The 14,867-nt window shown below is 45.6% G+C and overlaps 1 protein-coding gene across 2 annotated transcripts in view; it reads right to left on the reverse strand.

The window, feature by feature from the left end:
* LOC147692561 (acylamino-acid-releasing enzyme-like) overlaps positions 1 to 14,867 on the reverse strand; it is a 520,252-nt gene that overhangs the window by 116,249 nt on the left and 389,136 nt on the right. For both annotated transcript variants that reach the window (XM_086938779.1, XM_086938780.1), the window contains exon 15: positions 9,151 to 9,289. In XM_086938779.1, the coding sequence (XP_086794905.1) occupies positions 9,151 to 9,289 (139 nt within the window). The remainder of the gene's footprint in view (positions 1 to 9,150; positions 9,290 to 14,867) is intronic.

Here is a 14,867-nt window from a genome sequence, read left to right on the forward strand (position 1 = left end):
TTCCATTGTTAATAAAGACTGCTCAAGTTGGCTTTGTGAAGGGCAGGTTAGCAACGAATAATGCTAGAATGTTTGCAAATATCATCTCATATGGCAAAAAAATTAAACTCCCCCTTGCAGCGTTATCCTTGGATGCCGAAAAGGCTTTTGATCGGATTAACGGGCAATTTATGTTCAAAACTCTCCAGTGGTTTGGCTTTGGACCTACATTTATTTCCTATGTCAAACTATTATACTTCTGCCCGCGAGCCAGTATTTTTGTAAATAATCACTTTTCTAAATCTTTTTCCTTATCTAGAGGCACACATCAGGGATGCCCCCTTTCTCCCCTATTATTTGTTTTATGTCTTGAGCCCTTTCTTGAACGCATTCGTATTAATGCTCATATTTCTGGTTTCTCATATAATTATATAGAAACCAAAATATCGGCATATGCTGACGATATATTAGTTTATATGTCTAATCCCCTTACTTCCTTGCCTCCATTTATGGACGAGGTTCGGTTGTATTCCAGTGTTTCTGTATATAAATTAAACCTCTCTAAGACTGAAGTTTTACCTCTGAATTCTTTGTGTTACCAATATATGTTTTCTGGTACTAATTTTGCGTGGTGCCCCACTAAAATCAAATACCTTGGTATTTGGTTATCTGCTTCCTTATCTAAAACAATTAAATATATGTTTAATGTTTACCTTACTAAAATCCAATCACTCCTCCTTACCTGGTCTCCCCTACATCTCTCCTGGTGGGGTAGGTTAGACACCATCAAAATGATGATTGTTCCGCATGTATTATATACAATATCTATGTTACCTATTTGAATTCCCATGTCATATTTTTCCCAAGTTAACTCTGTTTGTTCACAATAATTTTTATGGAATAAAAACACCCATGTATTGCTCTTACAAAACTTACACGCCCTAAATCTGAAGGTGGCGTACGTTTCCCTAATTTTAAAGCTTATCATTCGGCCTTTTTAATTAAGCAATCATTTGCTTTAGCCCATGATTTTGCTGATATTCCTATTCCTAGATGGGTTGCTTTTGAGAGTTCCTTACTAAAGGATTTCTCTTTTCAGAATGTAGTGTATGTGTCATATTGTACTTTTACCTCTAATAACCCTATTTTAAAATATTCCCAAAATATAATATACAATACTCTCACCTCTGGTCTAACTCCATTTCAATGTTTTTTTCCTCTACCATTTGGTACAATAAATTTCTGAAATATAAGGATAAATCGTTTTATTACAAATATTGGAAGGAGAAGGGAATTATCTTTGTGCACCAATAAATACACCACAACTAGGTCATTCCATTCCATGAGTTGCAATCACGGTTTCACTTACCTAGCTCTTGCTTTAATGTATATACTGTAATTTCAGATGCTTTGCAATTACAGCTTGCCTCTTTTGACATTCCTATTGATACACCCTCTCTCACTCCACCTACTCCATTATATAGTTTATTTCAGATACAAAGTAAGGGTGGGCATAGTTCACGAAGTAGCGCTACGCGTAGCTACGCAAAGTGCACTTCGCGAGCTACGCGTAGCACTACGCGAACTGCGTAGTACTACACGAACTGCGTAGTAGCATGTTTGCACTGTGCAAGATGTTGTTTTCAATGATTGCACAGTGCAAACAAGCATCCGGCACTGTGCAATCATTGAAAACGGAATCTTGCACAGTGCAAGCTGTACTTTTCTGCCGCTCGAGTAGATTTTTACTCGAGCTGCAGCTTTCTCAACGCGGACTGGTAGTGTCTCATCGCGAGCGGTTGCGAGCATGCACGACCACTCGCAATGAGAAACCTGACCTCCCCACGTTGAGAATCTCACCGGGAGGTTTATTTTCCATGCTCGCGATCGGAAAAAGTCTCACGAGAATGTCATTTTGCTTGCTCGCGGTCGCCAACTTGACGTTGAGGACCGCGAGCAAGCAAAAAATGACCGCTGCACTACGCTACGCATGTTTGCACTGTGCTACGTGCAGTTCGCATAGCACGAAGTTGCGCAAACTTCACAAACTACACGAGCATAGCGTAGTGCTTTGCCCAGGGTTAATACAAAGACCTAAAGCAGCTCTTGTTTACAAATTATTGTTGTTACACATTACTGAAAGACCTAAATCACCTATTGAAATTGCGTAGGAAACTGATTTGTCCATTTCTCTTTCTATTTCGTATTGGGACAAATTTTGGTCTGTTATTTAAAGTTTCTGCCGCTGCTCGTATAACCCAATATTTGTATTTTATATTTAATAGAGCTGTTATTACACCTGTTTCTATTTCCAAGTTTTCCCCTTCCTCTTCTCCATTATGTAGGTCTTACTCTAATGCAACTGGCACTCTGTGTCATCAACTTTATGACTGTTCAAATGTATTGATATTTTGGAAATCTTTGAGCCATTTGTATGAAAACTTTTCACTGTGATTTTACTTTATCATTACAAAATGTTATTCTAGGTCTTCCTCTCCTGATGTTGATGACTCCGCCTCTATCTCCTTGCTATTTAACCTTTATATTGAATTAGCATTCAAAGTTATTTTATCATCTAGAAAGGATACTTCCAAAATTTCCTCAATGACTTGATGGAATTTTATTTGTGATGAACATAGAATTGCTAGTGTTTCTTCTCTCACTCTCTCCCAGAAAATTAAATCTGATCTCCTCTGGTTACCTTTTACAACATATCTCTCTTCACATGCACCTCTGCATTAACTCTCTATTTCTGTCTTCTATCTTTTAATTCTCTGAATAATCTCATTTTATTTTGCTCTTTTCTTTTCCCCTTTTTCTTTTTCTTTCTCTTTCTCTTCCTTTTCTTTCTATTGTTTTTTTTCCACATATTGTATTTATATATATTATTCATCTATTTATATTTTGTAATATGGTCTATAATTTGTGAATGCCTTTGCCTGTTTTTAGGTCTCGTGACCTACAATGCGCGCAAGCGCATTGAGGGAACGAGAATTCAAGTGGCCAAAATCATCGTCAAACCACGGGCTTTCAGCCGCGGTTTTCTTTAAGTTCACGTGAATCACGTGATTAAACATGCACACGCATCAGCAGCATTTCTCCTGCACAAGGCTCGCAAAAGGCTCTCCTCCCTCCCCACATCAAAGGCATCAATCACCCTCCCACAGGCTTCCCCAGCGCTGCCACGCCCCCTGCTTCACAGCCAGGCCATCTGTTCCCTGCCAGACCTCTCACACCTCCGTCACAGCATGCCTGTGTACTTCAAAGGCTTATCACTTCAAACGGCCGCAGGCCATGCAACCAGAGCACTTCAGTTGGTGCGCAGGCCCCCTCCCAGCACTGACTTGTTACTCTCGGCAGCCGTGAGTCCCTAAACACTTTTTATATTTAATCAGCAGCAGCAGCATTTCTCCTGAGCCAGGCCACATCAAAGGCTCTGTGCCACTTTCACCCACACAGCACCACTTACAGACACGCAACGCCACTCACACCCACGCAAGCCCACTATCACCCACGCAACACCACACTCACCCACGCAACGCCACTCACACACACAACGCAACTCATCCACGCAACCCCCCACTCATCCACGCAACCCCACTCATCCACGCAACCCCACTCATCCACGCAACCCCACTCATCCACGCAACCCCACTCATCCACGCAACCCCACTCACACACGCAACGCCACTCACACACGCAACGCCACTCACACATGCAACGCCACTCACACATGCAACGCCACACACACATGCAACGCCACTCACCCACGCAACGCCACTCACACACGCAACGCCACTCACGCAAAGCCACTCACCCACTCACGCAAAGCCACTCACACCCACGCAGTGCCACTTTCACCCACACAGCACCACTCACACACGCAACGCCACTCACGCAAAGCCACTCACCCACTCACGCAAAGCCACTCACACCCACGCAGTGCCACTTTCACCCACACAGCACCACTCACAGACACGCAACGCCACTCACAGACACGCAAGCCCACTATCACCCACGCAACGCCACTCACCCACGCAACGCCACTCATCCACGCAACGCCACTCATCCACGCAACACCACTCATCCACGCAACGCCACTCATCCACGCAACGCCACTCACACATGCAACGCCACTCACACATGCAACGCCACTCACACACGCAACGCCACTCACACATGCAACGCCACTCACACACGCAACGCCACTCACACACACGCAACGCCACACACACACGCAACGCCACTCACACATGCAACGCCACTCACACATGCAACGCCACTCACACATGCAACGCCACTCACACACGCAACGCCACACACACACGCAACGCCACACACACATGCAACGCCACTCACACATGCAACGCCACTCACACATGCAACGCCACTCACACATGCAACGCCACTCACACATGCAACGCCACTCACCCACGCAACGCCACTCACTCACTCACGCAAAGCCACTCACACCCACGCAGTGCCACTTTCACCCACACAGCACCACTTTCAGACACGCAACGCCACTCACACCCACGCAAGCCCACTATCACCCACGCAATGCCCCACTCACCCACGCAACGCCACTCACCCAAGCAACGCCACTCACCCAAGCAACGCCACTCACACATGCAATGCCACTCACACATGCAACGCCACTCACACATGCAACGCCACTCACCCACGCAACGCCACTCACCCACGCAACGCCACTCACCCACGCAACGCCACTCACCCACGCAACGCCACTCATCCACGCAACGCCACTCATCCACGCAACGCCACTCATCCACGCAACGCCACTCACACATGCAACGCCACTCACACACGCAACGCCACTCACACACGCAACGCCACTCACACACGCAACGCCACTCACACACGCAACGCCACTCACACACGCAACGCCACTCACCCACGCAACGCCACTCACTCACGCAAAGCCACTCACACCCACGCAGTGCCACTTTCACCCACACAGCACCACTTTCAGACACGCAACGCCACTCACACCCACGCAATGCCACACTCACCCATGCAACGCCACTCACCCAAGCAACGCCACTCACCCAAGCAACGCCACTCACACATGCAACGCCACTCACACATGCAACGCCACTCACACACGCAACGCCACTCACACACGCAACGCCACTCACACACGCAACGCCACTCACCCACGCAACGCCACTCACCCACGCAACGCCACTCATCCACGCAACGCCACTCATCCACGCAACGCCACTCATCCACGCAATGCCACTCACCCACACAACGCCACTCACACACGCAACGCCACTCACACACGCAACGCCACTCACCCACGCAACGCCACTCACCCACGCAACGCCACTCACACACGCAACGCCACTCACACACGCAACGCCACTCACACACGCAACGCCACTCACACACGCAACGCCACTCACACACGCAACGCCACTCACCCATGCAACGCCACTCACCCACGCAACGCCACTCACCCACGCAACGCCACTCACCCACGCAACGCCACTCACCCACGCAACGCCACTCACCCACGCAACGCCACTCACCCACGCAATGCCACTCACCCATGCAACGCCACTCACCCACGCAACGCCACTCACCCACGCAACGCCACTCACCCACGCAACGCCACTCACCCACGCAACGCCACTCACACCCACGCAACGCCACTCACACCCACGCAACGCCACTTTCACCCACACTGTGCAGTGCACAATAGGTCTCGCAGTAGGAAAGTTGGAGCTATTGGTTTTGTAAATGACAAAGCCCTTTATGTTTTTAAAATGAAAACAAAAATAAAAGGCATTGTTATTTGCAATTGTAATAGCTCCAACTTTCCTACTGAGAGACCTATTGGCAACGCCAGTGCTTGTTTCTTTTTGCTGTTTATTTCTTTTTCTTGAAAACTCAATAAAAATTCTTAAACATAAAAACTCACAGGTTATGCTTTCCTGTCCTGACTAAAACTTGCAACCCCACCATGCACTGCTTATGATTTCACATATTACCTCACTCACGACATGCCAAATTGATGACATCACTGATACATCATCCAAGCTACTTCTCCTCAAATAGAAACAGTCTAGCACTGGAGACAAGTCTCATTTATATAATAAAAATTATACGGTGCACCCTATAGCTACCTGTGAAGTTTTAAATGCAAGCAGTACTTCATTAAAACAAGGTAGAGACTGATCTCAACTAGTGTAATTTGCAGTCGTACATTTCAAATAGGCTGTGCCTCATTTGAAAGGCCTGTTAACAAACATATGCCAGAACATTTAAATAGTCTCCTTTAAATATATTATTCACCTGTGGATTACTGTGTACATTTTGTTGTTAAGAAGTTGTCTTGGAGTGCTACAGACAATTTCTATATAAACTGCAGATCATTATTACCAAAAGTTCAGTGAAAATTCGAATACATTACACATTGGTGTAAAATGTATAATTTATCAATGACTCATTAATAGATGGTTCAAATCGCAGGATGATTGCAAACATTGTTAAATGGTGCACACCATTCTGCTCATTTCACAAATATGTAGAGGGTAGGTTTAAATACTTTGGAGGGTGTTTCATACAGCCTGATAATGTCTACCTTATGATTGACTAATGCATAGAAACAAAGATGTTCTCTTAAAATTGTACACTTCAGACACATCACATTAAAGTAAATAATACCCAAATACTGCTTTTGAATGATACTCTAGGTTTAATAAGTTGCTGATCTTCTTAATGTATACAGAGGCACTACGTAAGGATACACCCATTAGTACTAATGATGTTACAGAAAATTAATTGTAAGCTAAAATCTTATCACCTTATGTAACTATAATGTCACTTTAACCTTTGTTTTTTTTCAGTGAATTTCTGAGGATTTTTCCACATAAAGTTCGATCCTATTACCATACCCACCTATAATATTACTTTAACTTTTATTTTTTTCAGTAAATTTCAACTGTTTTTTTTTTAACGTAAAGTAAGATCTTATTACCATGCCCAACGATAATCTCACTTTAACCTTTTGTTTTTTTCAGTGGATTGCTGGATTTTTTAAAAATCATTTTCATCCAACTCCCTCCCAGACCATAGATTTGGGCCATGATTGACATTAGGCTAGCCTCAGGACTTGCCCTGCGGCCAGAATCTGTGGCCAACCCACTGCGGGCAGCAAACCCCCAACTCTCTGCGAGGGGCCAACCCCCCTGCAGAAGGCCAATCACCCAAGGACCCTCACCCAACATTCTTCTGTGATACTCACACTGTACAGCAGCTGAAAGCACCAAAAGTGGTACAGTGAGACCTCGCAAGCTTAACTTGATGATACTTGCACGGTCTCTCAGTAATACATCTCCTGCAGTAGTCCCATGTAGCTACAGGGGGGTAGCGTTGTGTCCCTTGGTACCCAGAGTGCATACTTTTTTTTATTTTTGTCCTGGGAGCGTTCCCCTGGGACCCCCTCCCCAATGGGGGCTAGGGGATTACGGTATCCCTATCCTGCCTCCCTCCATCTACCTTTTTTCTAAATACAGGACATGGGGCTCGAGTCCCCAAATCCGGAAATGACAGCCACAACACTTCTCTTTGTCAACATCAGATTACTTAGTCCCACAACAGATGGAGCTGTAGGATAAAAAAGCCCTCTTGGCCAATCAAAATGCCCTATATTTTCTACCGTAGTTTGTGGTAGCGCAGGAGTCCAGCGGGACCAAGATTCCAGATTTATACCAAATAATGAAAAGCACGGTTTATGAGTAAAGATCTTACTTTCTGTCAAATTGGGTGTGATTATGTGCAGCAGTTTTTATCGTACATTTACATAGGAAAATTATGTTTTGCCCCCCTCCTTTTTTCTAGACCCCGCTTGATAAATCACCCCAAAACTTTCCACAAACAGAAGTTTTTGCTTGGAAAGTTTTATTAAGCTTCGTCAAACGGTGCAAAAGTTATCAGCAAAACAAAAAACACTTCCTATGAAAACTGTGGCCCAAAGTATAATTACACACTGGCGACTGCAATTATATATAAAGAGGTTTGTCTTCAGTTCTTTCCTGAATTGAAGCATAGCTGTGATGGTTCTGATGGATATGGGATATTCATCCAGTTCCTGGGTGCATCCTGTTGTTATACGAGTAATAGTGAAAGATTTACTAATTAGATTTTTGTTTTCAAATTACCAGCTTGTTCGAGTACTTTGGTCTAATCTTCAGGCAAATAGTTGCAGACAAAGGGGCTGATTACAACTTTGGCAGTGCAGGAGCGGACCGCCACGCTAGAGACCCATTCCTACACCGTCATAGACGGCCGCCCGCCAGATTCAAAGTTTTCTCCTGGTTTGGCGGGTGGTCCTTTGGCTTTTCCACAGAAGTGCATTTGAAAAAGGCACCGCAATGGGAACTCCAAAGCAAGTTCCTGCACAGCATGGGATGTTAAGTCTATGCTGTGCATGAACTGGGTGTGTATGCACATAGGGGGGCTCACCATGTGCCTCTCTGCATGCATTCCAGTGCACATGGGCAAAAGGAGGCCCTGTAGGGCCCTTTTTTTCCACACAGCAAGCCTTTCCATGACAGGATCACCACCATGAAAAGGTTGGCAGTGGGGTAACTCAGAATATGCTTGGTGGTGCCACAGCAGCATTAGAGACTGGTAAATGTTCAGGGTATTAGAAACGCTACCACTGAGCAACAATCTATGTTGTGGTGACTGACTCCAGAATCTGGGGATCACGGTTCGATCCCCGGCGCCGGCAGCAGATTAGCCCAGCACCATGTGACTCTGGGCAATAGCTTGCTTAATCTTCCCGACGGCCCCCAGCGCCTAGAGACCCTTACGGGTGATTGTTCGTGCTTTACAAATGTGGATTATTATTATGTGGATTATTATCAAAATGAACTTTAAATAACATGGAATTGGACAATCATTATCAATAAATTCGTGACAGTGGCAGCATCATTATACTGAAAACTACCTTTGCAGTGGAACCAGGCTAAATATATCTGCCGCTGTCATAACTTCTCATTCTTTACCTTATCCACTGACAAGTACTCCCACATCCCACCAGCAAGTGCTGCTTGAGTCTCAAAATCTGCATTCCTCAATGGACCAGCCTTGTGTTTATGTAGTATAAACAGTTCCAAACTGGCAGTCCCTACTTACGGTAGTTTGGGGAGTCCATCGCAATAGGAGGCTTAAAAGTGAGGGTTTTCCATTGAATGTCACGCATTGGCTCTGCTTCTTCCATGTTCCACCAAACAATTTCTGCTTCGCTGCCTATTGGAGGCAGGAATGCAATTTTCTAGGAGTATAATACAATGAATTATTAATACAACACAATGCATTTGTAAAGCGCACAGCTACATAAAAAGTGTCCCAGCGATAGCGGGAAAAAATTCCACCTCGTCCAGGAAAAGCAAGCTTAAGAAAGGGTTACTGTAGAGTGAAAAAGAAGCGTTTAATGCTTTTTCCTGAAAACCATTTATATAATAACAATTATTAAGGTGGTATGTGAAACCTAAGACACCATGTAACCTTTATTTATTTAACATACACATGTTAGCGTTTTGAGTTTAATATTTAAACACGGTCATACCTGGGTACATGACGTGCAAGGGGCAGTTATGCAGCCCTTATATTCTCCACTCTGATGTTTCCAAGTCCTCAGAGCACAGATTCTTCTATGAATACCTCAGGGCTTACAGGAACCCTACTGCTATTGCTGTATTGTTGAATACCCTAAACTTTGAATCAGATTACTACAGTTCCTGCTGGTACTTCTTTGAACTGGAATGACTGCTGGCTTTTGCACTGGCATATTTGTGTACTCCTCACTTCTTCGAAATAGCTTGTCACCCTTTATGCACAGAGTAGTAAGACTCACTCCAAGCCTGTGACCGCTATTAAATCATGCTCCCTAGCCGACACAACAATATATTCGTGGCCCATCATCTCAGAGAGGTACACAGGGTTCTTGCAGCGGGATAACAAGAGGCCTTGATGGTATACGCAGCATGTATCTGATGTGTGCCCATAGTGTGGTCTCTCCATGGAGTGTACTACTCTTAGATACTAAGAGGGTCATTAGGATGGCGGGCGGACTTTGTCCGCCGGCCACCCGACGGTAAAAGAGACCGCCCGCCATATGTGCGGGGGTCCCGTGGGTGACATTAGGATGCGCCCGACACACTGGGGGGTGCATCCTGCATTGTTAACATTGCGGCGGGCGGTGCTTTCAGCACTACCCACCGCACTGCCAAAAATGCATGTCTAGGCATGTGCATGCACAACCTGGCGGGCATCGCGCGGCGCCTGCCATGTTGTGCATGCACATGTAGGGGGGGTACCATAGGTACCCCCCATGTGCCCTACCACCCCACCAACATCCTAGGGGCCCGCAACAGGCCCCCAAACTAGAAAACTGCATGCCTTTCTGTGGTGGCAAAAGGCTCCCTCCCGCCTGCATCCTGATATGGATGGCGGTGTCTAGCAGACACCGCCATCATATGAAACCCTTTTTCTCCCGGTCGACTTGTCGACCGGGCGGAAAAGCAGTGGACGGTCTTCCTGTCCACCATATTAGAATGGCGGGGGGAAATGGGTGGCGGGTGGGCAAGGATGTAGGGCGGATCGCCACCGCCCGCATGGCGGTGGCGATAAGCCCTACATCCTAATGGGCCTCCAAGACTCACCAGTCATTATTCTTCTCTTCCGCCCTCGTAATTGGGATTCATTTTGGGGACATTACAATATATTGATTTTGACTAGTCATCTCTTCGCTAATTTATTCTGAGAAATGACTTATTCTTATCGGATGTTTCCACATATATTCCCCAGTTTACATCATTTGCAGCTGATCTTTTCTATATATGATTCACAAAGCGTTCACATGGGTGAAGAGCTTCATCGAGCCATACAACTGTCACAATGTGATACTGGGCCAGAAGTGTTTCACTCTTGAGCCCTTAAGTCAATTGACTAATTGACTTCTTCGTTCCCAACATTTTTCTTGTCTTGTCGCTAGCTGGCTTATTACTGGCTGGGTGACGGCGCCTTTTTAAGTTTTAAAATTGTGATTTATAAGCAGTCATAGAGGCTTGATGGCCACCACCCTCACCATATATGAAGGGTACTTCATCGCGTTTTAGATAACAGTGGTCCCTATTTTGGAAGGAAAAAGGACAAGCACAATAATCATACGCTTAAATAGATCGTATGTCTTTCGTCCAGCCGGACAAGAATTTATTTTTATATAAGTTCAGTTGATTGTGATTCAAAACATTAAATGACAAGTGGGCACAGCCGTGACCCACAGAACACAAGACAAACCAACGAAACACAGAATGGCCAAAGGCAGGGTATAAGATGTGTCTGTTTGTTTGTAATCACTATGACAGACTTAAATATCCATTTTCACACCATTGATCATTACAATATTATAAAATCATATTGCATATGGTGCTTTTAGTGTCGACGACGTTTCGATGCTATTCACAACAATATAAAGCATCATCTTCAGGACAAGGGATAATTCATTGTTGTCTTAAGCTTAATCACATATTTTGCCTATATCGTATTAGTTTGAAGGATGAGCAAGGTTCAACGGTAATGGCACGCTTGTAATACGGCCCAGTAGATCCGTAACGAGCGCTGACAGCCACTAAATCATTAATACGCTATGGGCCTTCCTTGAAAGGTTTAATTCCTGATATCAATATATGTCTGTGCCAGATCGCACTGGAGGCTATGGTTAAGTAACAAATCCGCTAGGTGCCAGGTTGCACCTCTTGAATAACGGCGAAAAGTCAGGGCACGGGGGCTCCTGCTGGCGCTGGATAGCGTGTACTTCATCGCAACAGTGACGGAGTAGCCTTCCCACCAAAGTTTGACCGCCTGCCCGATTATGAGGTGGGTGGTCTGCCAAGCTTTTGCCAACGGAGTAAAATGTACTCCTTTTGAATAAACCTTCCTCTGATGGCCTGAGGGAGTATAGGCAGTTGAAGGGCAGCTAACCAACCATCCACCTTATTTAGAGTGGGTTTTTGAATTTGTATTGTACTGGCCATCACCACTAGGTATATTCTAGGCCTGAAAAATTATCCCCACACCATGTGTGGGGTCATTATGTTTTTTTATTTTTCAAAAACAAACTTCTGTTTTGGGAGTCGGTTCTGAAAAATCAAAACTTTATAACTGTTTGACATCCAATGGTCATGTTGACGAGCCTGACCATCAAAGGTTTCCTACAGTGACAGAAACTGCCATGATGGTGGTTCCTGCCAATGTATACAGATGTCCGCATTCCAAGCGGACATGTCAAAATTTGGTAGGTATAGTAAAGGCATGGTGAAGGATGTAAAGTCCTCTACTACGCTGTTTGCCTTTAACCAGTCCATCAAACTCTAAATCAGGCCCAAAAGTATTATGTCATTTAAAAAAAGGATTGAATGGTTATGGGATGGATAAGGGTTCAAGGTGGAGCGAGTCTTAAAAGGGTTTTTAGAATTCAGGGGTAGGTAAAGGCATGGGATAGTGGGGTTTTACTCAGGTTTTTAGGGTCAAAGGTTGGGTAAGGGTACAGGGTAGTGAGAGATTTTTAGAGTTCAGTGATTGGTATGGGTATGTAGTAGTAACGGGTTTTAAGGGTGGGTAAGGGTATTAGGTAGGAAGGTTTTTTTTTTTTAGTGTTCAGAAATTGATATGGGCGGGGTATATTCAGGCATTCTTCATGACAGTGCCATGGTGTCACTGCTTTAGGACCACAGTGGCGCAATCCGATCCAACAGACTTCAGGGTAGTGCCATGCTGCAGGATGATGTGCACTGTATGCTTGGGCAAACGTTGGGGCTGTGCTACGGTGCACTCAACTGGGAAAAGAAAGTATATTCTCCAACCCTGAGAACAATACATCTCCCTCTCTCTCTCGAGTCTCTCTGTGCAAACAGACCCTTAACAGTGAGGTGCTGCTTCTGATTACTGTGGCCAGTCTGGCTTCCTGCAGAGATGGCACACTCCTTCTTCTTCTTCTTCCCAGGGAGGTAAGTCTCGAGGAGCTTCACAACAGGGTGACAGCTCTTCCTTCATGGTCAGACTACAGGTGATGTTCCCCTCACCTCTGAGAAGCTGACGGTGAGGCAGACCATGTTCTGGTTGCATAGCATCCTTTTGAGTACTCTGTGAAGCACTCACTTCCTTGGCCAAAGAGAACTTGGAACTGGAGCCACAAGTGGTTGAGGGGAAACAGAAGGAACAATACGGGCTAAGCAATGCGTGTTCCGACAATGCAAGAGCTACCATGCTTGCCTTAATCACGCACATGCCTTAACCAGGCATATGAGTGGTTAAGGCAGTGTGCAGTTTAGCTGCTGCCTGGACGAAGCAGGAAGGATCAGGAGAGGACGATGTGCGGTAAGTGGGGCTGGGGCAGGGTTTTGGGAGTTTGTAAAGGTTGGGAGGTAGTTTGTAAGGGTTGGGGGTTGTTTTCAGGGCTGGGGGGTTGCTGTAGTTTTTGGGACTAAGCAGGGTCAGGGTAGTTTTTAAGGCTTAGGGAAGGGCAGGGTAATGTTTAGGGTTTAGGGGAGGAATTGGGGTAGTTCTCTAAATTAGGGGTTTAGGGATTTACGCCTCAGGACCGTGTAAGGGGTTGGGGCAGTTTTATGGACAGTGGGGGGTGAGCGGTCGGGGTAGTGTATGTTAAAGGGCAGGGTTTTAGGCCTCAGGGCAGGGGAGGGGAATGGGTAGCCGGGGTAGTTTTTAGGGCTTAGGGGAGGGGTTGGAAGTTTTTAAGGTTTGGGGGGGCGGGGTTGTTTTTTAAATTAGGTGATAGGGCTTTAGGCCTCAGGGCAGTGGAAGGGATTGGGGTCGTTTTAGGGACAGCACGAGGGGTCGGCGTAGTGTATGTTAAAGGGCAGGGTTTAAGGCCTCAGGAGGAGGGGAATGGGTAGTTTTCAGGGAAGGTTTTGGACGTCAAGGCAGGTGGGGGAGGTAGGGACTTTGTAATTTAGGTCTTAGGGTGGGGGGAGGAGGAGGGGTAGTGACAAGGCATACCTCTTATCATTCATGCCTTTATCACAAAATTGGTTGGTAAAGGAATGCAAGGTAAAGGAAGGCTTGGTTTAGACATTTGTGGTTCGGGTTGCGTGGTAGAGGCACGCTTGGTTGAGCCACATGTGCTTCTATCATACACCCGTGGTTGAGCAGCTCCCATTTATATACAGTGAAAGCAGACAGGGTCTGTGAATCTTTGTCTGCACTGAATTGGTTTGGGTTGCTTCTTCTCTCATATGTTCTTTCCAGACTGCCTTCCAGACACAGCCTTTGTGTAGAGCGAAGCTCCTAACAAGAAAGGTTGTCTCTAGCTCAGAGCGCCTACACCAGAGGCACAAAGAGATGTGAGCATTCTGCACCTAACTATGAACAGCTACACTGAACAATCAGGAAAGAGACAAATGTCTAGCCTCACCTAAAGGACCTTTTACACTCTGAATAACAGGAACTGCAGTCTCAACCCTCATCCCAGTCATCTGTCAAATGGCAGTGCGCAAGAAGCCTTATCAATACCCTCTTTCAGTAAAAGGGCCTTCTCAAATTTCTAAAGGAAGCTCTTTTTCGTATGCCCCTGTAGTGATATTAAGAATGATATATTGACCATTGGCTCCGTTTGGGATAATTCACTCCATTTTCTATGCTGATTCCATCTTGTGTAACAGACTCCATTTTCTGTGCTCGCACGTAGCTGCTGTGATCGCCCCTCACCGATCAGACTGAACTGGAACATGTTGTGTGGGATGCGTGCTTGGTACCTTTCAGGGCAGTGATTGTTGTTGCCATCATAATGAGTTGAATGTACAGCTCTGTCTCTGAGTCAAAATACACGGGCC

This window comes from Lissotriton vulgaris, chromosome 9 (genome assembly GCF_964263255.1).
Source record: "Lissotriton vulgaris chromosome 9, aLisVul1.2, whole genome shotgun sequence".
In the NCBI taxonomy this organism is placed as follows: domain Eukaryota; kingdom Metazoa; phylum Chordata; class Amphibia; order Caudata; family Salamandridae; genus Lissotriton; species Lissotriton vulgaris.